Here is a 25,302-nt window from a genome sequence, read left to right as displayed (position 1 = left end):
CCTTCCTGTGATGTCCTTCTGTATTTGCTACTTGAGAAACTCCTCATCCTTTTTGCAGAACCTGGCATCTGGCCATCTGGAGCTTTTCTTGCCTAACCCCCCACCTTCTTTGCCATTCCCAGTACTGTCACTACCAGCTGTTTGCCAGGGCACTGCACTCAAAATGTCCATCCTAGTAGAAGAGTTTAAATACCAACAGAGCTTAGAACTGTCAGTACATCGAGAGAATAAAAAGGAGTCCAAATTTTAATTGGCTTTATTCTTGTTTTAAAATTATTTATAAACAATACACCTCTCCCTTTCTGCCTGCTTCTGGGTGGACCCTGCCATTTCCTCACCATCGATGGATCCACTGCACTGCCATGTAGCAAGAACCCATTAGGCATCTGCCAGACACTGAGCCAGGCATTCTGTACCTATTACCTTTTGTTTTCAGGCAAAATACACTATTCCTTTGTGCCATTGCTATGCACTGTGAATTCTATAATTATAGTACCTGTCACACCATAGAGTATTCATTTAAATATTAATCTCCCCAGTGGACTGTGCGTTTGTCAAGAGTAGATGTCATGTCTTCATTGGTTTAGTATTTCAAGTCCCTACAGAATTCTGGCCTAGAGTTGGGGTTCAGTAAATGTTCATTTATAATCTTATCTTTTTTTGTGTTCAGAGGAACTCCGAGTAGTTAAATTGAACAAAGAGAAGCTTAAAAAAGCAGCCCCCACTCCCAGAATTACTTTTTGAATACAAAACAAAAAGCTTTCAATCTATAACATATCAAGCAATATTTCCTATTTTAATCTTTCATAAAGTACAATCAGTTACATTTAGGTTTCCTTCTAAACAAATTATTTTTTTCTGATTTCTCAATTTATATGAAATCAACGGTGTCAGATTGAGGCCGTCACATCCAATGCAATTCAGCCTGCTTATAAAAATACATTTACAGAGTTCTATCAACATTTGTCATCAATTCAGAGAAACATGACAACCTTAGCTAGATTCCTGCAAAAATATGTAAATTACATAAATACAAGCCAACCTCATGCTGCAGGGTTGTTAGAAAAACATCTGAATTAAAGAAACATTTGAGTAGCTCATCACCGTAGAATGCCTGATGCCATTTGGATGGGGGAGTGTGATCCAGGCTTTCAAACGCTTGTCACATTTGCTTTTAGATGATATTTTCCAGTGAGTGGGGATAAGGCTGATTTGAGTATAGGGACACAATCCCATTGCAGACTTCCCAAGGATTTACTGCAGATAATGTTAATCAATGAGTTTTCCATAAGAATTTTAGTTAATTTATCCCAGAAACACAAAAAGCCAAGAATTCCCAAAAAATACAGCAATCACTAATAAGCTCTGAATTCACCATCCATGTCTTTTCAAATATTTGAGAACAAAAGTAGCTATTCATTGAGATTTAACCTTCTGTGGTACCTGGGGTGTGGGGGGACATGTGTGAGAAACTGTATCATAGACATAGCTTTAAGGCAGGTAGTCAAGATATTCAGGTTCTAGGAAGTCTTAGATCACGAGCATCATTCCATCATCTGACCTAGAAGAGCAAAGTCATTAGAAGTTCATTCAGTATGACCACAATAACATACATGAACAGATAAGGATCTTTGAAGGTAACAACTGGTTCTCTAGTTAGAAGCCGACAGATGATAGCTACAAAGGAATTCTATGAAGGATACAAAGAAATTCCAAAAAAACTAGAAACCAATTCATTCATAAGTCATAAAAACTTCTACTATTTTTTAAATAGCACCCTTACTCAGAGCCCCAAAAAAGACTGAGCCGTAAGCCAGGTCACACTGCATTATGTATCTCTAGTTTACTACCTGAGGTGCTGCTGGGGAATGAAGGTGACAAGCAAATGTGAAATGCAACCCACAGGAGAATTCTGAATCGCTAGATGAAAGGACAGGGAGTGCACTTTATACTGTCTGCATACACCTAGAAGCTCAGATACACAGGCCATATGTTAAGGGAAAATCATTCTAGGTAAAGATGCATCCCACGGTGTGACTTCCCTGGTTGATGTTCAGAACAACATCTAGCCAAAGCAGCGGTGGAGAAGGATGTGGAAAGGGGGGTTAAAATAAAGACATAGGGATGACAGAGTAGAGAGCAAATCCCAGAGATCATCATCACCTCCAAACTTTTGACATCAGGTTTTGCTAATCCTTTATGTTGAAAAAAATTAATTTACCTTTAAATTTTACATACCTCTAGACTTCTTCTAGCAAGTTCAATAATTCATTCCAATGAAATGTTACAATTTCTAGGGCACCTGAGTGGCTCATTCGGTTAAGTGTCTGCCTTTGGCTCATGATCCCGGGGTCCTGGGATGGAGCCTTGTGTTGGCTCCCTGCTCAGCAGGGAGGCTGCTTCTCCCTCTGCCTCTGCCCCTCCCCCCTTCATGCCCTCTCTGTCTCTCAAATAAATGGATAAATCTTTAAAAAAAAAAGAAAGAAAGAAAGAAAGAAAGAAAGAAAGAAAGAAAGAAAGAAAGAAACGTTACAATCTCTAGATCATTTTCATACTGAATGTTTTACCTTTGGAAGTGGAGGGGAAGCAAATAGAAAGATGAATAATAATACAGGAGGGAAGTAAAACCATAGTACCATTTCAGAATTCTGAATTCTAAATGACAAAATTCAGTCTTTATGGGGTGACAATGGAAAGCTAATAAAAAGGATAACTCACAGATACAATAGCATGGTAAACATTTTTATTAGGGCCTCAAACTGTTCCAGTATTCATACAAAATCAAGTTAGAAGGAAAACCTTTGCAGTGATATTTTATAACTGTCTTTTTTGTAGTGTCCTGAATACACACAAAGGCCATTAAAACACCTCACTTGAGCATCAGTATTTCTCTTTTCCCAGGAATATTAGGCCCATGAGGAAAAGAATGCAAACTAACTATGCCATTTACAAATTATATACGACTGAATACAAGTGAGCACTTTAAATTTTCTTAAAGGCTTTTTAGGTTGTTTTATTTAGATGCTTATGTTACTAAATTAAGTCCTTCTCGATAATTAAAAGTGAATAAAAAATCTCTAGGAAGTTTTTATCTTTAGGAAGATAATTTTCTCTGATTCAAATCTTAAATTACGATTTAAGCTGCAAGGGCACGAGGCCTTCTGCTTTACAGGAGCCAGGCGTGCTCATAAGCATTCCAGACATGTGCAGCTCGGTTCAAATGGCCCTGTCACCCTGAGGCACCTAAGGCAGAGACATCCTGCAAAATGGAATTACCACATCCAGGCCAGTGGCACCCCCTTATTATAGGCAATTGTTTTTCCCTACGAGGGCTTTTCCTTCTCATCTTTCTCACTGTGCCAAATCTCAGATTATAAAATCATTAGCGCTATCTTGTACATGTGTTATGGTTTATTCTCCAGAAATTGGCTTCACTTCCAAAACCAGTGGCATTAAGAGGGTAAGTAATCATTCTTACATGTAAAGCAAATCACATTATGCTGTTGCTCAAAGCCCTATAATCCTGCTTAGGATAAACCCAAAGTCCGCAAGGCCTTTCCCTTCCCATTGGTCAATGCACCGTGTGCCCATGACTTCCTCTTCTACCTGGGATCCTCTTCCTCCACTTCCTCTTTATCCTTCAAGCCTCAAATTAAACGTCACTTCCTCAAAGAAGCCTTTTTCTGTCTCTCAAATCTAAACCAGGATCCTGTTACACTCTTTCCTTGCCTCTTTATACTCCTTCTTTTCATTGTACTTTAAACACTGCACGTGTACATTAATCTGTGTGATGAATGTCCATCCCTCTACTACAGCCAGGGGGCCAGGCCTGTCTTTCTCCATCATCTTCGTCCACAGGAGCCACTTAGTAGATTCAGGCATATTACCAATTAATTGATTAATAACTCAGACACCCAGTAGAACAGAGTCTGAGGAGAAGCTGTCGTGTGGTACTGCCTGCCTGGCAGAAATTTGAGTTTTACTCTTGGCCACAGTGCATTTCCTTTCTCAGAGGGTTCACCCCAGAGGGAGACCATGCTGGCCTTGCTCCCCAGTGCCTCCCCAGTGTTCTGAACAGGCCCTGGTATGTGACAGGTCCTATCACTGGTTTGAAGGAATCAATACCCATTATCAGGTTAGGTAAACCACTCAGAGAAATACAAGGTAGTGAAGAGCAACATTCAGCCATTAGAATACTAAAATTTACATTTTTCAGAGAACACAATTTTTAGTTGTTTCTTTAGTGGTTTTTGACTTTGGGTCATGCTAGGGAAATTATTTTTCTCTTCTCAACCAAGATTATATAACTTGACCTATATTTCCTTGCAACTGCTATTCTGGTTATTTCTTCTTTTCCTCCTTTTAAAAAATGTTTTAAATCTTTAATCCATCTGGAATTTCATTTGATACAAAGTCTAACTCAATTTTTAAAAATGTTTAGCTCATTTTCCCAAAACTTCCCACTGATTTTTTTTTCATTAATTCGATGAGAATAAAAATGCATCCTTCACGTCTCCTCAAAGGGATAGAGAAGCTCTCGGGAGAATCAATGCGTTAATATGCTTTCTCCTCTTGACAGAAAGGCCCTCTGCTAACATAAAACCATAGTATTTAAAACTAAAAACACTATTGAAATCATTTATTACTTTTTCACATGAAGATGGTTAGGTCAGAAATTTTCAGGTGAAAAGCATTAAGAGCAACTTCCAAATGTTCTCACGATGAGCACAGGAAGGAAGATACTTCTTGTTAGAACAACCATCTTGCCAAGAGAAAGGATTATGCTCTTACTAATTTTTGCATTCTCAGCATCGAGCACAATTTCTCCCCCCCCCCCCAAGTGAAGTGTGATTTCTATGTTATTTAAATTACAAGATCACTTTGAAACACTATTTCTGCTTTTCCACTGGCATCTCCATATATTATCCTATCATAGGGTGCTCTGAGGCTTAAGCTACTTCAGATACGACCCCAGTGGATGAACATCAGGGAGACTAAGTTAGCTGCTCTTCATGGTGGCCTCACCCACTGTAGCTGAGAACTAACATCGTTCCTCCAGGTAGCCTGCATAAGTCTGTGCACATGCTTTGAGCCAACAAAACCCCAAGCTGCTATGTTCTATCCTGCATAAATCACAGGCATACATAGACTTCCTGATTTTCAGGGTTAGTGTTTTTGCATTTCTCCACTTACTGGCCATTCATTTGATTTCCAAATTATTTGAGATTTATCAGCAGTCTAGGAGAATCCCACTGGGGACTTGGATAAATACACTGTGGCTTGCTGGAGACCTGACGCTGGCAGCTGACCACTGATCTCTGTCCCCAAACCCTCTCCTTCCTGATGCTGGCCAGCATTGGCCTGTACTTCCTCAGGCTTCCTTGAGCCTCACTTTGAGGCTACCTTGAGCAGAGATAACTGGATTCCACTTTCCTTTTTGTGCTGCTGCAGTGTGAACCTGGTTTCACTGCGAGTTTCCTGCAGCCAACTCCTGCCTCGTGGAGACTGACACAGAAAGAGAAGTTCCCCAGCTGACTAAAAGGGAGACCAGCCAGAGTGGGAGAGTACAGAGGAGCAGTGCCTAGCAGGGAGGGAAAGAGGAGAGAAAGAGAGGGTACATGAAGGGAATAACAACAGAGGGAATCATTAATAAGGCAGGCTTCTAACAGGCTATTTTTTTAAACATCATCTCTAAGCCACTTCTTTGGCACTCAGAATGTACTTTCCCATGGAAGCATCATAGCAAATGAGTCTGCTACCCAGCTAACACTAATTCAGTTCATGCCTCAAACAATTTTAGTTGCTGTGAATTAAAGAGACTTTGCAGGGTTTTCCCAGGTGTCTAACATCTGATCTTAGCATCTTCTTATGTAGGGTAGAAAAGAGGGGAAGTAAGGAATATATTCTTCTTCCCAGAACTATGGCATCTTCTCATTACACATGCAAAGATGAGACCTTCCCAAAGACCCGAGCACAGCCTTTGTGTTTTGATATCAAACAATGCCCATCGTGCCACAAAGGATTTTTACATAGATTCCTGGGTTTGATTTTGACATTCTGGGAACAAGTCGTTCCCAGACAGGTACTATCACCTGTTGACAAAAATGTCAAAACCATAGAACATAAAGATCCAAATTGGAAAGGCCCACCAACCACCTAGCACAGTGGATGAAATGAGACACAAAGCAAGATACAAAATGATTGAATTTCAGAATTCTGAGAGGAGTATGCACTTAATGAATACATTCTGCCTGCCAAGACCATGCCAATACTCTACAATTATTATCTTGATTAATTTCACCACCCCCCCTCAGCAAATCTTTCTTATAGGAACTCCCAATTATAAATGACAAAAATGAATTATTATGGTTAAGCATAATTAATTTGTGACAAAGCCAAAGTTTCAGTCCATTCTCTGGGCCATGGCACTTTAATTCCCTCCTTAGCTTTCCAAAAGCTTCCTGCAAGGAAAAATCTGGTTATATACAAAGGACCAGGGGGTTGGAAAGGCATCAGACTTCTCAAAGGCAGCAGTGGAAGCTGGAAGACAATGGGACATTACCTTAGAATCCTTACGGAAGTGTTTACATCCTTAGTTGCTACACAAAACAAACTATCCATTACATGCAAAGTAGAATGGAAATACTTTCAGATATACAAAGTCTCCAAAAGTTTCCTTCCCACCCATCCTTTCCTTGGAGTGATCCTGAGGATGTGCTTCATTCACAAAGAGGGAGTAAACAAAGGACAACTGGAGCAGGTTCCAGAAGGGAGTCTGGGGAGGATGGGACCAATGGATGACCTAATAGATTTGCCTGTATGAAAAGCTGACCTGAGAGATATTTCCCATAGATACTGGAAAGACTAGCAAATCAAAAACAGAAATCTGAACAAGAAAGCAAAAGTAATCATGATATACTACTGGACTAGAAGTGAACAACAATTAGACTTAATAGAAAAAAATCCTGAGTATTTGTTCAAAGAATATTTAACTATATTGTGAGGAAGAAGAAAGGGAAAATGTTAATGTGTGAGGATAAAAGTGAGGAATCCTCAACATTCATAACAGGAAGTCAGTAGATAGCAAATCTGAGCTATCAAGAAATGGCAAAGATGCAGATCATGGAGAACAATTTTGGTAAATACCAAAGAAATATCTAAAGAATGGAAAGTAATTTTTAATGGACAGGGAGAATCAGACAGGGGAGAAACTTAACAAAACTCTGTTGCTTGTTACAATTTTCTCTATTTGACATTTAATCTATGTATTTCTTTGATATAACTGAAAAATACATTAGGAAAAACATGTCTCAGAACTATGTCTCTGACATGTAGGAGCCAGTCTATCTGCAAATCAACAGGCAAGATTTGCCAACAAGCAAAGCAAATCACATTTAAAAATGACAAAATCAGCCTGTGTCTCTGCCTCTCTCTCTCTCTGTGACTATCATAAATAAATAAAAAATTTAAAAATGACAAAATCAGGACTCATTTGTAAATTATTTTTGTGGTAGTGATTTTTTTTAAATTACAATTTTGATGAGATTCTCAATCAGTATTTTTTATAATTTCTATAATCTTTTATCCATTTATTGTAGTACATCCAAAAATTATAGCTTAAGCTTTTTTAGCAGGCATTTATATTTTTACAGAGGAATGAGCCTGTTTGTGTATATTTCACAATACACATATATACCTGAGTCCTTCAAACCAGCTTTTATCTTACAAGGCTTTTTCTGCCCACATCAGCCTATAGGAACGTCTTCTCTAATCAACTGATCACTCATCTGTTCGTCCAACCAATATCACTGAACACCTACTGTGCACCAGACCTTAATTCAACATTTAATCCTAAAAATTCATAATTTTCCATTTTATATGCATATCCAACCAGTTGGAAAACTTACTCACTGAACATAAAATTAATTATAATCCTTACACTTAGGGTCTGCACTTTCTACCTCCTTGTATTTCATGTAAGGATGAACATGGTGCTGGCCCCACATCACTATGTGTGTAGCAGTCATGGCTCTTCCATTCTGGCATAGCCAGAGTGTTTGCTTAATAGGTCGGAAACTTTTTGATAACAGAAACCACATCTTAGCCATCCTATTTCACTGGTTTAAAGGCTACATATCACGTAGGAACTCAGTAATTCTTTTTTTTAATAAATAGGATATTCATAAGCATTCTCCAAATGAATAAATTACAAGTGAATGTCAATAATGGAATTATTCTTTAACTCAGTCTTTTCTAATCTCATTAAAACCCACTTTTATGGTAAGAGTAAGGTCACTGAATTGGAACACTTTGATTTTTCTTAAGCTCTTAAGAGCCAAAAATAATAATATGGAAATTTCTTCTCTGAGGACCATGTGAAAATATGACCCAACTCCATTAGTCCTTTTCAGAATGATATAATTCCTTTTGAAAGTTCTTAAATAAAACATATTTTCTTTTTTTGTGTGTGTGTGGGGGATGTTTTAGTTTTATTTTAATTTCAGCTAACACACAGTGTTACATTCGTTTCAGGTGTACAATGTAGTGATTCAGCACTCCCATACATTACCCAGTGCTCATCACAAGTGCCCTTCTTAATTACCATCACATATTTCATCTGTCCACCCATCCGCCTTCTCTGTGGCAACCATCAGTGTGTTCTCCATAATTAAGAGCCTGTTTCTTTATTCGTCCCTCTCTTTTTCCCCTTTGCTCATTCGTTTTTTTTCCTAAATTCCACATATGAGTGAAATCATACAGTATTTTGTCTTTCTCTGACTGATTTATTTCACTTAGCATTATACTCTCTAGATCCATCTGTGTCATTGCAAAAGGCAAGAGTTCATTCTTTTTTATGGCTGAATAGTATTTCATTACACATCTATACACATCTTTATCCATTCATCAGTCAATGCACAGTCAGTCGGCTTCTGTATCCTGGTTATTATAAATAATGCTGCTATAAACATAGGGATACATGTATCTCTTTGAATGAGTGTTTTTGTATATTTTGAGTAAATAGCCAGTAGTGTGATTACTGGATCATAAGGTAGCTCTCTTTTTAGCTTTATGAGGAAGCTCCATACTGTTTTCCACAGTGGCACCTGTTTGCAATCTCACGAACAGTGCAAGATGGTTCCCCTTTGTCCTCATCCTCACCACGTGTTGTTTCATGTGTTGTGGAGTTTAGCCTTTCTGATAGGTGTGAGGTGATATCTCATTGTGGTTTTAATTTGATTTCCCTGATGATGAGTGATGTTGAAAATCTTTTCATGTGTCTGTTGGCCATCTGGATGTCTTCCTTAGAAAAATATCTTCATATCTTCTGCCCATTTTTAATCATATTATTTGTTTTTTTGGGTGTTGAGTTTTATAAGTTCTTTACATACTTTGGATACTAACCCTTTATCAGATATGTCATTTGCAAATATTTTGTCCCATTCAGTAGATTGCATTTTAGTTTTGTTCATTGTTTCCCTCACTGTGCAAAAGCTTTTTATTTTCATGTAGTTTTTGTTTTTGTTTCTCTTGCCTAGGGGACCTATCTAGAAAAAAGTTGCTATGACAGACTCAAAGAGGTTCCTGTCTGTGTTCTCTTCTAGCATTTTTGTGACTTCAGGTCTCATATGTAAGTCTTCAATCCATTTTGAATTTACTTTTGTGTATGCTGTAAGAAAGTGTTCCAGTTTCTTTTTCTTTCTCTTCTTTCTTTTCTTTCTTTCTTTCTTTCTTTCTTTCTTTCTTTCTTTCTTTCTTTCTTTCTTTCTTTCTTTCTTTCTTTCTTTCTTTCTTCTTTCTTTCATGTTGCTGTTCAGTTTTCCCAACACCATTTGTTGAAGAGACTATTTTTTTCCCATTGGATACTCTTGCCCGCTTTCTTGAAGATTAATTGACCTTATCTCTGTGGGTTTATTTCTGGGTTTCCTATTCTATTGATCTGTGTGTCTATTTTGTGCCAGTACTGCATTTCTTTGATTACTACAGCTTTGTATTATAACTTGAAATCCAGAATTGTGATTCCTTGAGCTTTGCTCTTCTTTTCAAGGCTGCTTTGGCTATTCAGGGTCTTCTGTGGCTCCATACAAATTTTAGGATTGGGGGCACCTAGGTAGCTCAGTCAGTGAAGCATATAACTCTTGGTTTTATCTCAGGTCATGATCTTGTGGTTGTGGGATGAAGCTCTTCAGTGGCTCTGTGCTCAGCATGGAGTAGGGTTCAGATTCTCTGTCTCCCTCTCTCTCTGCCTCCCCCTGCCCCTCCCCCAGCTTGCTCATGTGCTCTTTGTCTCTCCCTCAAAAAAATAAATAAAATCTTTTAAAAGTTTTTAGGATTGTTTGTCATTGTTCTTGAAAATGCTGGTGGTATTTTGATAGGGATTGCATTAAATGCGGAGATTCCTTTGTGTGGTATAGACTTTTTTAAAGAAGAATTTATTTATTTATTTATTTATTTATTTATTTATTTATTTATTTATGAGACATGCACACACACACACACACACAGAGAGGCAGAAATATAGGCAGAGGGAGAAGCAGGTTCCATGCAGGAAGCCCGATGTGGGACTCGATCCTGGGACTCTAGGATCATGCGCTGAGCCAAAGGCAGACTCAACTGCTGAGCCACCCAGGCATCCCTGGTATAGACATTTTAACAATATTTGTTTTTCTAATCTATAAGCATGGAATGTCTTTCCATCCCTCTGTCCTTTTGAATTTCTTTCACCAGTGTTTTACAGTTTTCAGAGTATAGGTCTTTTGCTTCTTTGATAACATTCATTTTTAGGTATTTTTTTATTTTTGGCATAATTGTGAGATTTTTTTTTAAATTTCTCTTTCTGCTGCTTCAATTTTAGTGTATAGAAATGCAACAAATTTCTACACACTGATTTTGTATAATTGCAACTTTATTTGAATTAATCAGTTCTAGCTATTTTTTGGCGGAGACTTTCCAGTTTTATTATATAGTATCATGTCCTCTGCAAATAGTGGTAATTGTACCTCTTCCTTACCTGTTTGTATATCTTTTATTTCTTTTTGTTGTCTGATTGCTGTGGCTAGGACTTCCAGTACTATGTTGAATAAAAATGGTGAGAGTGGACATCCTCATCTTGTTCCTGACCTTAGGGGAAAAACTCTCAGTTCTATCTATTAAAGACAATGTTAGCTGTGGGTTTTTCATAGATGGCCTTTATTATGTTGAGTTATGTTCCCTCTAAACTTATTTTGTTGAGGTTTTTATGATGAATGGATATTGTATTTGGTCAAATGCTTTTTCTGCATCTATTGAAATGCTCATACGGTTCTTATCTTTTCTCTTATTGATGTGTTGTATTGCATTGATCAATTTGTGAATATCAAACTACCCTGGAATAAATCCCTCTTAACTATGGTGAATGAGGTTTTTCTATAGTTTATCTTTTTTCAAATTTTATTTAAATTTGCCAACACACAGTATAATACCCAATACTCATTATATAATGTGCCCTCCTTAACTCCCATCACCCAGTCATCCTATCCCCCCATCCCCTTCACCTTCTGCGACCCTCAGTTTGTTTATCAGAGTCAGAAGTTTCTCATGGTTGTCGTCCTCTCTAATTTTTCCCCACTGGTTTCCCCCCGCCTTCCCTTGTGGTCCCTCTCATTACTTCTTATATTCCACATATGAGTGAAAATATAGGATAATTGTCTTTCTCCAACTGACTTATTTCACTCAGCACAATACCCTCCAGTTCCATCCACATCAGTGTAAGTAGTAGGTATTCATCCTATCTGATGGTTGAGTAATATTCCATTGTATATATAATCACATGTTCTTTATCTGGTGAATGATTTTTTTTTAATGTATTGTTGAATTTGGTTTGCTAGTCTTTTGTTGAGGATTTTTGCATCTATGCCCATCAGGGATATTGGCCTAGAGTTCTCTTTTTCGGTGGTGTTTTTACCTGGTTTGGTATCAGGGTAATGCTGGTTTCATAGAGTGAATTTGAAGGCTTTCCTTTCTTTTCTATTTTTAGGAATAGTTTAAGAAGAATGGCTATTAATTCTTTAAATGTTTGGGAGATTTTGCCTGTGAAGCCATCTGGTCCTAGACTTTTGTCTGCTGGGAGTTTTTTGATCACTGATTCTATTTCTTTGCTGGTTATCAGTCTGTTCAAATTCTATTTCTTCCTGTTTCAATTTTGATAGTGTATATGTTTCTAGAAATTTATTCCTTTCTTCTAGGTTGTCCAATTTACTGGTATATAGTTCTACAAAGTATTCTCTTACAATTATTTGTGTTTCTGTGGTATTGGTTGTTATGAGTCCTCTCTCACTAGTGATTTTGAGCCCTTTCTCTTTTTTTTTTCTCAATAGGTCTGGCTAGAGATTTATAAATTTTATTGATTTTTTTCCAAAGAAGCTGCTCCTGGTTTCATTGATCTGTTCTATTTTTTTTTAGATTCTATATTATTTATTTCTGCTCTAATCTTTATTCATTATTCTTTCTTTCCCTCTGCTGTCTTTAGGTTTTGTTTGTTGTCCTTTTTCTAGCCCCCTCAAGCATAAGGTTAGGTTGTTTGAGATTTTTCTTGCTTCTTGAGATAGGCCTGTATTGCTATAAACTTCCCTCTTAGAACTGTTTTTGCTGCATCCTAGAGTTTTTGGAGCATTGTGTTTTGATTTCCATTTGTTCCCATGTATATTTTAATCCTTCTTTAATTTGGTTGGCTTATTCATTGTTTAGTAACACGTTATTTAACCTCCATGTATTTGGGATCTTTCCAAATTATTTCTTATGGTTGATGTCTAGTTGCAGAGTGTTGTGGTCAGAAAAGATGCATGGTATGACTTCAACATTCTTAATTTGTTGAGGCTCATTTTGTCTGCCAATATGTGATCTATTCTGGAGAATGTTCTGTATGAACTAGAAAAGAATGTATTCTGCTGTTCTAGGATGGAATGTCTGAATATACCACTGAATCTATCTAGTCCAGTGTGTCATTCAAAGCCATTTTTTCCTTGTAGATGTTCTGTTTTAGATGATCTGTCCACTGATGTGAGTAGGGTGTTAAAGTCTCCTACTACTAATGTATTATTACTGATTAATTCCTTTATGTTTGTTAACTGTTTTATGTATTTGGTTGCTCCTAGGTTGGGTGCTTACATATTTACAATTGTTAGATCTTCTTGTTGGAGTGTCCCCTTTGTTATGATATAGTGCCCCTCTTTGTCTCTTACTGCAGTCTTTGTCTTAAAGTCTACTTTGCTCATGTAGGTATTTCCACCATGTTTCTTTTGAGATCCATTCATGTGATAGGTATTTCTCCATCCCCTTACTTTCAATCTGCAGCTGTCTTTAGGGCCAAAATGAGTCTCTTATAGCAGCATATAGGTAGGTCTTGTTTTTTTTTTTAATCCATTCTGTTACCCTGTGTCTTTTGATTGGAGCATTTCATCCACTTAAAGTCAAAGTAATTATTGATAGATACATATTATTGCCATTAGAGACTCTCTTACAACAGAGGCCAATAAATGAAGTCATTTGTCTGGAATTACCATCATCATTCAGGATAATGGATTTATTTTCTAAAACTCTAGTTCTCCTAAACATTTGGTCTTGGAAGTTCCAAACTTAAATAATATGGTGCCATCTGTAGTGCTGTCTACTTTGTTATCTTGTTATTTTCAGCATAATTCACTTAGATTGAACAGCTTCATATTCCATTAATATGCCATCTATAGCCACCTCACCATTTGTCTGCTTAACTGTACTATGAGTGACAGAATTTTATTCTTTTAGTTCAGATATTGGTGAGACATCTTGTTGGGGCTGGAATGAGATAAAGTTTACCTAAATTAGTCTCCAAAGTAAAGAAGTCAGTTGGCTAAAAAATACATGTTTCAATTTACAGTCTGCAACTTGAGTTGTAGTCTGAATTTTATATCAAAATTTATTTTGTATATCTATATAATTTTATATGTCAAGTAAAATTACAATCAGAGGTATGCAGAAAGAAAAGTAAACTGAAAGAAATGTATACCTCAAGTTTAAATTTGTTCTAGCATATAGAGGGCTGATGATATGTAAATGAAGTGCAGTTCAGGAAACACACTTCTGTGCCCAGCACAGTAAGCAGGGGATGGCCAGCATGAACAAGCAGAAATGTTGCTCCTACTCACTTTAGAGAATATAATGGAAAGGGAGGTTCAGAGGAGCAGCCAAGAAGTTTGTCCGATCCAGGTGGTCAGGGAAGGGCTTCTAATGGGCCTGATTTTTAAACAGAGACCTGAAGGATGAATCATCTGGCCTGAGTATAGTGATGCTTGAGAAAAAGCATCACAGGCAAAGGGAAAAACAAAGAGAGGACAGAGAATAGAGTGTATTTGAGAATCTGCAAGAATGCTGAAAATTCACTGTGGTGAGTCTATTTCGACCCAAGGATTAAAGCTTTGTAGAGCTGGCATTAAACTATAGCACACTGGACTGTACAGGACCTACTGAAGTGATGTGGCCCTTCTGGGTAACAATGACTACAGCACTATGTTGTCGAAGAGCCTTGTATGGATTGCACACGACCCGCCTGCTAGACTGGGAGCAGATCAGTAGCAAACAGAGCACCTGACTGGAGTAAGATGCCCTGGGTTCTGGTTACTCACTGGCCACAGACTTGCTAGGAGCCAAGTTATGTGCCTTGACTTCTGGAACTTCTGTCTCCTCCTACATAAAGGGTGGGGTGGCATTATATAAACTCTAAAACACGGACAGCACATATGCCTCATCTTACATGCCAATTCGTGCCAGTGGCTGAGTTTTAGGATTGTTCTCAGTTAGTGATGTCTGGCATGGGATCAGAGCATTCCAGTTGTATGTTACAGACCTGCTAGCTCTGCTCTGCTCTATCTTCTTTTCCAGTTATAATATTCTGTGATGCTATGAGAAAGAAGATTTGAGCACAGTTTTCACATTAAAAAGTCTATGATTGGTCTAAACTTCCTGTGCGTGTTTTCTTGAGAGTAGGAGAAATAAAGAGTGAACTATCTAGAAGGCAGAAGGCCAGGACAAGGAGGAAGAAAACTCAGGACCTCATGATACTGAAATGAATAATAGCTTTTCAATGACTTCATACCAACATATTTTAAATATTTGGATTTTCCTTCTAACACACACAATTTTGAAATGCAATCTGTTCTTCACTCCATGCCTAATGTGTCAAATCTATTACTCTTGGCTAGATTTCAGGTGGCTTATGAACAGACAATGCAGGCAAGGGAGAAACATCCACAGAGCCTGTGCCTGAGCCCGAGCTCCCAGCCCACCTTATGGAACAGAGGCCAGCGCTGACTGATCACCTGCCCCTCAAAGAGGAGCCATCAACAAATACACTCACAGAACTTGGGCTTGAATTGTGTACTGAAAGGGTCATGCAAGTTTATTTATTTATTTATTTATTTATTTATTTATTTATTTATTTATTTTTTATTTTATTTTATTTTTTTTGTCATGCAAGTTTAAAATATCTAAGTTATTCTATTCTAAACTGGGATCCCTTAGATTCAGGGAAGGAAACAGCCACACTAACAAAATCAAACAAACAAAAAACCAAAACCAAAATGAATAAACAAAACAAACAGGTTTTGAACTAAACTAAACCAAACTAAACTAAATGTTGAATTCCGTATTTTCACTGTTGAATTTCCAGACTCTGAACTGCCATAGTAAGCTAGCTGGAGCCTAATCTGTCTTATTTTTCTTTCTCTCAATTTGACAAGTTCTCTGTGCTCAGGCCAGGGCATTTAAATGTGTAAGTATAGGTAGAGGTGCAGCTGATATGGATAGAGATATGCAGGCTCCTGAGGCAAAGCCTCACACTTCAAATCTCTACCCAAAATCAATGACACCAAAATAAGAAACCCCCAAATACTCCACTAATTTCACCAAAACATAGTCTCCCTAAAGATTTAGAAAATGAAAGGGATCGTTACCTGAACACTTACAGAGAAGCTCCATAGAAACCAATTTCCTCCAGTTGCTCTACCTGTCAACCAGCCCGCACCCATCTGGGAGGCACCTCTCTCTACAAATGAGCTATCACATGAACTAACCATTACAAATTGCATCTACTCTGAGCCCATCTTCCTTCAGGTTTTATAATACTGATAATAATTTGCATTAAAGTAGTACCTGAAATTGAAAAGAGCCTTTAAAATTATATGTACACACACACACACACTCACACACACACACATATATATATACATATATATGTCAAGCACAAATATATTAAGCTTGACCCTCAAGCTAGCCACTGGGGTTGCCAGTAAGAAGAGCAAGTCTCTGAGGGCAGAGCCATCAGGGTGGCCCTTCTCCACCTTCTAAACCTTATCCGGGCAGCAGACCCACGATGCCATATTTCTCCACTAAACAATCGACAATCTTCATGAGTTGGCTGTTTTAAATTGAGGCAGCTCCTCATACCCACCCAAAGATGTTCCTTGATGAAATGCTCTTGACAGAATTTTAAGCAATTCTTTCACTTCTTCATTTTTAAATTATTTTTCCCTTTTTCCCCTTTGTCACACTAATCTACCGAGGTTACTGCTGACCAACCTGGCGAGTCTAATACATTCCTGCAAGTCAGCAAATCTTGGCGCCACTTGTGCCTGGACATACAACTGAATATCTCCCTCTATAACAGAGATGTTACAATGGGCTCTAAAGTTATAATCAGCCCAAGCTGTTATAAACTCTAGCTGTGAACTGTGACCGATGACTTCAATGCATCTGAAAATGGGGATAAAGCAATCCTTCCTCCATCTGTTGGATCACAGAGCAGGGGAAGAGCTACCGGAGAAATTCCTGAGATTTCTTATCTAGAAGCTCTGACACTGTCTGGATCACCAGGCTATTACATGGTCGTGACCGGAAATAGCCCGGAGAACTCCTAAGGCAATCAAGTATGCATCCAGGTCTAAGAGACCATAGCCAATGACAAAGTTTAAGGGCTTAAAGGTCCTAAAGGTCCAGCAGTCTCTGCTACATTCCTGCCCACCCCACCCCCTCCAAACACTTTGTGGAGGATGGGAACCTAGTCTACTTGAGCTGGAATAGCATAATTTTCAGGTCTGCATGATATAAATTAATTTTCCACAATACTAATAACCGATTTTATAAGCCATAGTTCTAATTCACTCTATTTCAACTTTCTTGTTCTGGAACAATACTGCATACCCCAAGGTACACTCTCCTTTTTTTTCTTTATTGTGGTAAAATAGATATAATGTAACACCTGCCACTGTAACCATTCTTAGTGCATAGTTCTATGGCATCCAGTACATTCACATCAGTTGCGTACACTCTGGTTTAAAGGATGCCTACCACTACATCATTTTTTTTTTAATGAGGGATAAAGTACTGACCTCTCACTTCCCGCTGTTGATACTCTTTGTTTTTGAGAACAGGGTGTGAAATCCACATCCACGGGTGGTGCTTGCGGAGCTGGGGGAGCATGTAATGGGTCACAAGTCCCACCGAGCCCGCCAGGGCAAACAGCACAACACTGAGAAACGGCTGTGAGACAAGAGGGCAATTCAAAGTGTTTAGCCTGGCAGGAGAGGGGAGGGACGCCCATGATAATACATAACACTACTGCCCTTCCCCTCTTCCCTCCAAGCCCCATGCTGGTTTCGGGTTTCTGAAAATGTCTTCCAGCTGAAACTGACCTGTGCTGGGAGCCACCAGGTCGGGGTGGAGAGCTGGCCCCACAAGGTGCAAAGGCCAAGGAAACCTGCTCTCTAGTTTTACTGCTGTTTTTAAAGAGGTTGAGAATGACAAATGTAACCAATACACTTTCCTTGTTAGAAGGAGAGCTCCTAAGCATACAGTACTTTCATATGGAAGCAGTAACTGTTCGAGCCTCAAGCCAGAAATCCCATCTAGGGCTCTCCACTTTTTTTTTAACTGAAAATTATTTTCCAAAACTCTATTTAGCTCCAGGACCTCTTTCTGACTCCTGATAGGGTAATACCTCCTGTCCCTGCTCCTGGTACAGTGCCAGTCAGCCTGTCTTACTACCGCTGGGTTCCAGGACATGTGCTGCTGCTGCTGCTGCTCTAGCAAACTGCACAGCTCCCCAAGCACAGAAAGACAAAGGATAAAGCACTTGAACCCAGTCTGCAATGTGAACCAACTCTCATCTGGGACGCAACTCCTCACAGCACATAGATATGTCCCTTAAACCTCCTAGCTGGCTCCACTAGCCTGCCAATACCTTGGGATTCCACAACCGGCTGTGTTACTCAGGAAAGAAGGCGGTGGGGAGACTAGAAAGCCGAATGGATACGTACTCGCAAGGACAGGAACACAGTGCTGGCACTGATTGCAAATGACAGAACAGCAGCCACCGAGCAGATAACGAGATCCGATTTTAGGATATCCTTCTGTAAAGAGAGAACCAACTGTAAAAGTCTGCCCGTCTGTGTTTCTCTCAGCAACTCTGTAGTCAGCAGGAAAGTCAAGTAACAGGATACTGACTCTGGATAACATACTCTCTCAGCATATCACTTACCTGATAGGTTCCTAGGGACACACCTGGGTGGACCATAAGGGAGAACAAGGCAAAGGGTGGAGAATGGGGAATGCACACTCCAAGGTTAACCTCCACCAGCTAACCACAGTAGGAAAAAGGTTTTCTACATGTACAAGAGGCATAAGCTTCTTCTGTACAAACATAGATCACATACAAGGTCCCATGATCTCATTAATAAAGGAGGGTAAAGGGCTAATCATCTTGACTTGGTTTTAGATTTGCTTGTATGGAGGCTATTTGCCAAACAGAAGCCTCTTACACATTCACTTATTTCTTTGGACCAGAACAGATTTCACATTTTAATTCTCCAGAGTGAGTAAAGGCCACTTCCAAATAATTTAAATATATATGTGTTATGGACACAGTTGCGGAAAATGAAATGTCAGTTACTAATAATGTTTTATCACATAAAATTGCAGCGTGAGCAGGGGCTGAAAGAAAACAAAGCAAAGTTAGACCAAAGAATGTTATTTGTACTGCATTAATACTATATGGGGAATGGCCTGTTAATGCAAATCAAGCACAATACTGCTGGCTGATAGATCTAAAAGAGACACAAAGGACCATCAAATTATGTTCTTCTACAGAGGCCAGTTTGCTGCAGTACACAATTATTGAACATTTTAAGGTACCACACCCCTGAAAACTCTGAAACCATTGTTATAAATATATCAATATCTTATATTGAAAAGAATTATGCCTCTTAAATAATTGTTTTGAATGTTCTCTGCCAGAAAATTTTAGCTGTGTACATCTGTTTCCCCTGTCCTCCTCCCCCTTTTTGCTTTTCTTGTTTTTAAAATTAAAGTGCAGAGTTCTTGCAAGCCGTGCTGTTGCTGGCTTTCTGACTGAATTAATACCCAAGTAGGAAGAAATCAGGAAGACAGCTTAAATGGAGTAATAATGACCTTGAACCATCTGATGAAAATATCAACACAGCTTGGTTAACATTAACATCCAGGTAGCTCATCCAACTCTTGGTGTTGGCTCAGGTAACTGGTCATGGGATCGAGTCTCGCATTGGGCTCCATGCTCAGTGAGGAGTTGGCTTCAGGTTCTCTCTCCTTCTTCCTCCCTACCCGCTTTGTCCCTTCATCTTCCCCCCATTATGTGCACAGATTCTCTCTATATATAAATAAAATCTTTAAAAAATAATGATAATGTAGTAAAGAGATATATTCTCAACATCAATTTATCAATTATCTACTAAAGTTGTTTTACAATTCATGTATAGGTATTGAATACTGGAGGAACCATATAGCAATTAACTTCTAGATTTATTCTTAGTAATGATATGAATAATAGGGTTAAAAAGTGGTAAGAATTTCCCTGATTTTTGAGCAGGGCAAATCACTGGTTTTTAATTCTGAATCTGTAAAAATTTTGTGATTGCAGGTTTTTACCAAAAATTTACTATTAATAAATAACCAAAATTCAAGTATCTCCTTTTATTCCAAAGATTTACAGAAGGTCAGACCTTCCCAGAGCAAAGAACTGCAACTCATTGGGTCTTTAGGCTGTAAAGAGAAGTTAATTTCTCCTTCCCATTTTTCACTGGCATGGTTTTATGTCCCTTAAAAATTGCTGAATGCTTATTAAAAGGAAGATACACATTTTCCCAAATATTCTAATTTAAGATGAAGTGTTATCTATACTTGCCCATCCATCCTTGCCTGAAGGGAAAATAGTGGGCCATCAGGGCAGCTACTGTGGGGAGGAGGTTCATGTTTTTATGTTTTGTGGAAGAGGGAGAATGAGCTCTGATTATCATTATTTTTTTTCCTATAGCTGGATGACATTCAGGAATTCCACTGATTTTCGTCAGTGTCCTATGTATCCCTTGTAAATAAAACTACTGCACAGCCTTTATTTATTAAAATGTTCCTCCTGCCCATTTCATTTCTGTTTTGTACTTTTTAAACAGCTGGTATGAGCTGTTTGAGGTATGTCTGATGTACAAAACCCCTGTATATGTACATACCCCTGTTTGAGGTATGTCTGATGTACAAAACCCCTGCATATGTATAAAATGTACCACTCGATGAGTTTTGACATATGTATATCCCTCTGAAATCCATTGCCAAAGTTAGGGTAAGTAACACAGCCATCACACCCCAGAGTTTCCTCTCTTGACTTTTTCTAACCTGTGCCCCCTTCTCTACTCTGTCCATAGACAACCACTGATGATCTGCACCATCATGATGGTTTATTTCATTCCCTAGGATGTGTTATAAATGGTATCGTAGAATATATATTCTTTGATCTGGCTTCTTTCACTGAGTGTAATTATTCTGATAGTGATCCTTGTTGTTGTCTGTATGAATAGTCCATCTCTTTCATGGCTACGTAACATTCCTTTGTGAGCATATGGCATGTGCATTAGTCCATCCACCTATGAGTAGACATTTCAGTTATTTTCAATTTCTGGCAATTACAAATAAAGCTGTTATAAATATTCATGGCCATGTCTCTGGACATGTGCTTTCATTTCTCTTTGTAAATGCTTTTAGTAGGATGGTTGGATCACATGATAGGTTTATTTTTTTTATAAATATTTTATTTATTTATTCATGAGAGATACAGAGAGAGAGAGGCAGAGACACAGGCAGAGGGAGAAGCAGGCTCCATGCAGGGAGCCTGACGTGGGACTCGATCCCAGGTCTCCAGGATCATGCCATGGGCTGAAGGCGGGGCTAAACCGCTGAGCCACCTGGGCTTCCCACATGATAGGTTTAGACTTAACTTTTTAAGAAACTGCCAGAGTTTTCCAAAGTCATTGTAACCTTTTTGCATTCTCACTGGCAGTGTATGAGAGTTCCAATTACTCCATATCCTTGCCAACACTTGGTGTAGTCAGTATTTTTTATTTTAGCCATTCCAGTGGTTGTGTAGTACAACAGTTCTCAGCCAAGGAAAATTTTACCTCCCCAGGAACATTTGGCAATGCCTGGAGATATTTTTTACTATTATTTTTCAGGGAGAAGGAGGAGTAACATTGACATCTGGTGGGCAGAGGCAAAGGATGCAGCACATAAATATCCTACAGTGCACAGGGCAGTCCCTGACAAGAGAATTAAGAGGCCCAGGAAGTCAATAGTGTGAGGTTGATAAACCTTGGTGCTGTGGTGCCTAATTATGGATTTAATTGGCATTTTCCAATGGCTAATGATGTTGACCACCATTTCACACACTTAGTTCTTAAAATACCATTTAAAAAAGAATTTTAAAATATGAAATCATTAGGGATAAATTTGACAAAAATGTATTAGACCTGTACATTGAAAACTACAAACTCTGCTGAAAGAAACTAAAGAAATACATAGAAAGATATATCATCTTCATGGATTTAAAGATTCAGTATCCTTAAGAAGTCAATTCTTACCAAACTTACCAAACTATATAGATCCAGTAGAATCCTAATCAAATCCTAACAGAACTTTTTTGTACAAATTGTCAAGCTAGTTCAAAAATTTGCTTGGGAGTGCAATGGATCTAGCAAGAGTCAACCAATTTTGGAAAGGAAGAACAAAGTTGGAGGATATGCAATATTTTATTCCAAGGCTTCTTACAAACCTGCAGGAATCAAGTACTGATGGTATTGGAGCAAAATATATATCTAGATCAAGAGAACAGAAGAAAGATCCCAGAAATAGACCAAAAAAAATATATACAGCAATGGATTTTAAGCAAGAATGCCAAGGTGAAATGACAGCTTTCCCCTAAATGAGAGAAAAGATAATTTTTTCAACAAATGGAACTGGCTATCTACAAAAAACAAAACAACAAAAAAACACCTTGACACTTCACGTCACAAGGTGCATTACAAACCTAACTTAAATTATTAAAACTCAAAGAAAGCATAAGAGGAAATCTTCATGACCTTGGGTTTGGCAAAGTTTTCGTAAATAGAACACTAAAAGTGATATTTTAAAAGGAAAAAAGTCATTAAATTGGAGTTCATGAAAATTTAAAACATTTGCTCTTCAAAATACATTGTTATAAAATGAAAAGGCAAGCCAGGGACTGAGAAAAATAAATGCGAAACATATATCCAACAAAGAACTTTTACCTGTAATATATAATGAACTTTACAAATAAAAAAAGAACTCTACAAATCAATAAGAAGTCAAACAATTCCGCCCACCCCCATTCCTAGCTGCATATGGGCAAAGTTTTGAACAGACTCTTCACCAAGCATGATGGCAAACGATAATTATTGAGCTTTTCAAGCTAGTGCTAATTAATGAAACCATAGAGCACTCTGTTAATACCGGCAAAAGTAACATCAGCAAAATAAAAAGAAAATAGCTCCTTCTTCCCCTATAGCCACCAAAAGGCTATTACTCTCCTCCAAAAAGTTTATTCCTGAAAATATTTTTTCTTACAAACATCTTTTATGCATGTGCCTTTACAAAAAGTATGAAATGCAGCAGATTTTGATAAACACATTCAGTGAAACAACAGTGTGTTTACTGATGTACAACTACTCTTCTTACAAAGGCCTCTTTCATGGGCATTGAATTGCATGCCTCAAATGCAGTACAGTGTAACAAAAATGAAAATGTTATGTTTAAAAGCAATCTTGAAAACACCTGGACCTCAGAGACTATTGTTGTGTCCTATGAAAGTAGCCTTTAATACTGTAAAACGTTTCTAATTTTGGTTTTCTTATTAAATAATTTTGCTGATTTTAATATATATTATACTCCTCTTTCTAAAAGATCTAAGTAAGTGTGAGGTTTTAGTTTTAGTTTGGTTATACAAAAGAATTATTAGTGCTACCTTCTCCCTTCACATGCTTGAAGGTTAATAACTCCAATTCTGTTGAATTACTTTATTTAAACAAGAGGTTTAGAATCTTTGCTTCATTTTGATAAATATCCTAAGCCCTAAAAGTGAACCATACAATATTAGGTGTTACAAAAATTAGAGTACAAAATATCTGAGCAAAATGCAAATTTAGAAGGTCTCTGCAATATTTTAGTATTAATTAATGTTTCCATCATAGGATAACATAATATTGCAGTGCTCTACCACACAGAGAAGAAAGGGAATATAGATCACTCATGATCGTTATATCCTGACACAAACAGTATTAGCATTTTTATGCTTTCTGGGCCAGTATTTTTGCCTGTGAATGCTGAGACATGGTTCTAGCTGTCATCACGATGTATATGGCATTATCTATACATATTTTATAAAGGTCTAATCATAGAATGCATATAATTTTATACTTTTTTCAACTGTACTTCTTTCATAAGCAATATATATACATATATTTGTATATTATTGTAAGACTTACTAATAGTGACGAACTAATTTTCCATCTTGTGATGTGGTAAACATACACACACAGATACATACAAACAGTGCTATAGTGGAAACTGGAAACCATAATTTCAGGAACGAAAGTGAATGTGCCATATTTAGTACAAGCCTTCCCTGACTGTGAGGTTATTAGGTTGTCTTCCATTTTTTAACCATGATGAATTATGCTGCAGTCATGATCTTTATGCACCTAGATCTTTTTTCATATTTGGAATTCATTCCCTAGACAAACTCTGGTAAATCAATTTATTATATTATAGGTTATGAATTGTATAATTCATATTGATAGTTGATCAGTTATGCTTTCTCAGGTGATCGTAATAATTTACACAATATATAAACAATATCTAAGAGATCTCATCTTGTCCTACTTGGCAATATTAATATTAATTTATCTTGTGCTGGTTGACTGGACAAAAAAGAATGCCATCTAGGATGCCTAGGTGGCTCAGTAAATTAAACATCTATCTCCTTTCAGCTTAGGTCATGATCTCAGGATTATGAGATGGAGCTCTGTGTTGGGCTCCGCGCTGAGCATGGAGCCTGCTTGAGATTCTCTCTCTCCCTTTCCCTCTGGCCCTAAGCCCCCTGCTCCAGTGCATGCGCATGCACTCTCTCTTAAAAAAAAAAAAAAAAAAAGCCATCTAACTTTAATTTGCACTTCTTTCTGCATAAGTACAATAAATATAATTCTAACAATTCTAAATAGTTCGTCCTTCAATTAATATATATATATATATATATATAGGTATCATTTCATATCATTTGGCTATGGAGTTTTAAAAATTAACCTTTGAATTGTTGGTATAAAAAGGTATTTAACTTTTGTCAAATTTGCGATATTTCACCAGATCAATTTTATTGCCTTTAAATATATAGAAGTTTAAAAGTTTTATGTACTCACATCTAACTGTGCGTGTATGTGCGATTATTTCATTTTGTAGATTCCAAGCCTGGAAAATCATCCCCTTTCTAGAATTTGAATAAATGTTTGATTTTATTTCACACTTTTGAAGATTTCGTTTACATTTTTAAAAATCGTGAGCCAGACATATAGGAAAGTGCTTAAAATACATATCTACAATTTTAAAAAATAATTATAAAGTGAAATCTCAGTAACTAACCAATTGATTACCAAGAACTCCCTTATGTGGTCCCTGATCACAAACCCTTCTTTCCTCTCTTAGGGGGGTCTATATCAATTATCCTGACTGTGGTGAAAATAAGTTTCTTGCTCTTTAAACAGAATGATTTTGTTCCTTGTGTATGCAATTATAAGCAGTTTGGTTTGCCTAATTTTATCCAAGAGATGGCACTAGACTAGACATATTGGTGTCTTGCTTCCTCTGCTCAACATTTTGTGTCTGAGACTCACCCATATCATTGCATATGGCTCTGGTAAGGTCTCT

General features: G+C 37.7%; 1 protein-coding gene across 2 annotated transcripts in view; it reads right to left on the bottom strand.

Annotated features, from left to right (window-relative positions):
• Nucleotides 1-25,302, bottom strand: part of PCNX2 (pecanex 2) — a 288,682-nt gene that overhangs the window by 125,818 nt on the left and 137,562 nt on the right. For both annotated transcript variants that reach the window (XM_077894480.1, XM_077894481.1), the window contains 2 exons: nucleotides 18,324-18,416; nucleotides 17,397-17,547 (listed from right to left, as the gene is read on the bottom strand). In XM_077894480.1, the coding sequence (XP_077750606.1) occupies nucleotides 17,397-17,547; nucleotides 18,324-18,416 (244 nt within the window). The remainder of the gene's footprint in view (nucleotides 1-17,396; nucleotides 17,548-18,323; nucleotides 18,417-25,302) is intronic.

The sequence above is a fragment of the Canis aureus genome, chromosome 4 (assembly GCF_053574225.1).
Source record: "Canis aureus isolate CA01 chromosome 4, VMU_Caureus_v.1.0, whole genome shotgun sequence".
In the NCBI taxonomy this organism is placed as follows: Eukaryota; Metazoa; Chordata; class Mammalia; order Carnivora; family Canidae; genus Canis; species Canis aureus.
The sequence above is the reverse complement of the archived record's forward strand: the minus strand, read 5'-3'. Positions and strand labels throughout refer to the sequence as shown.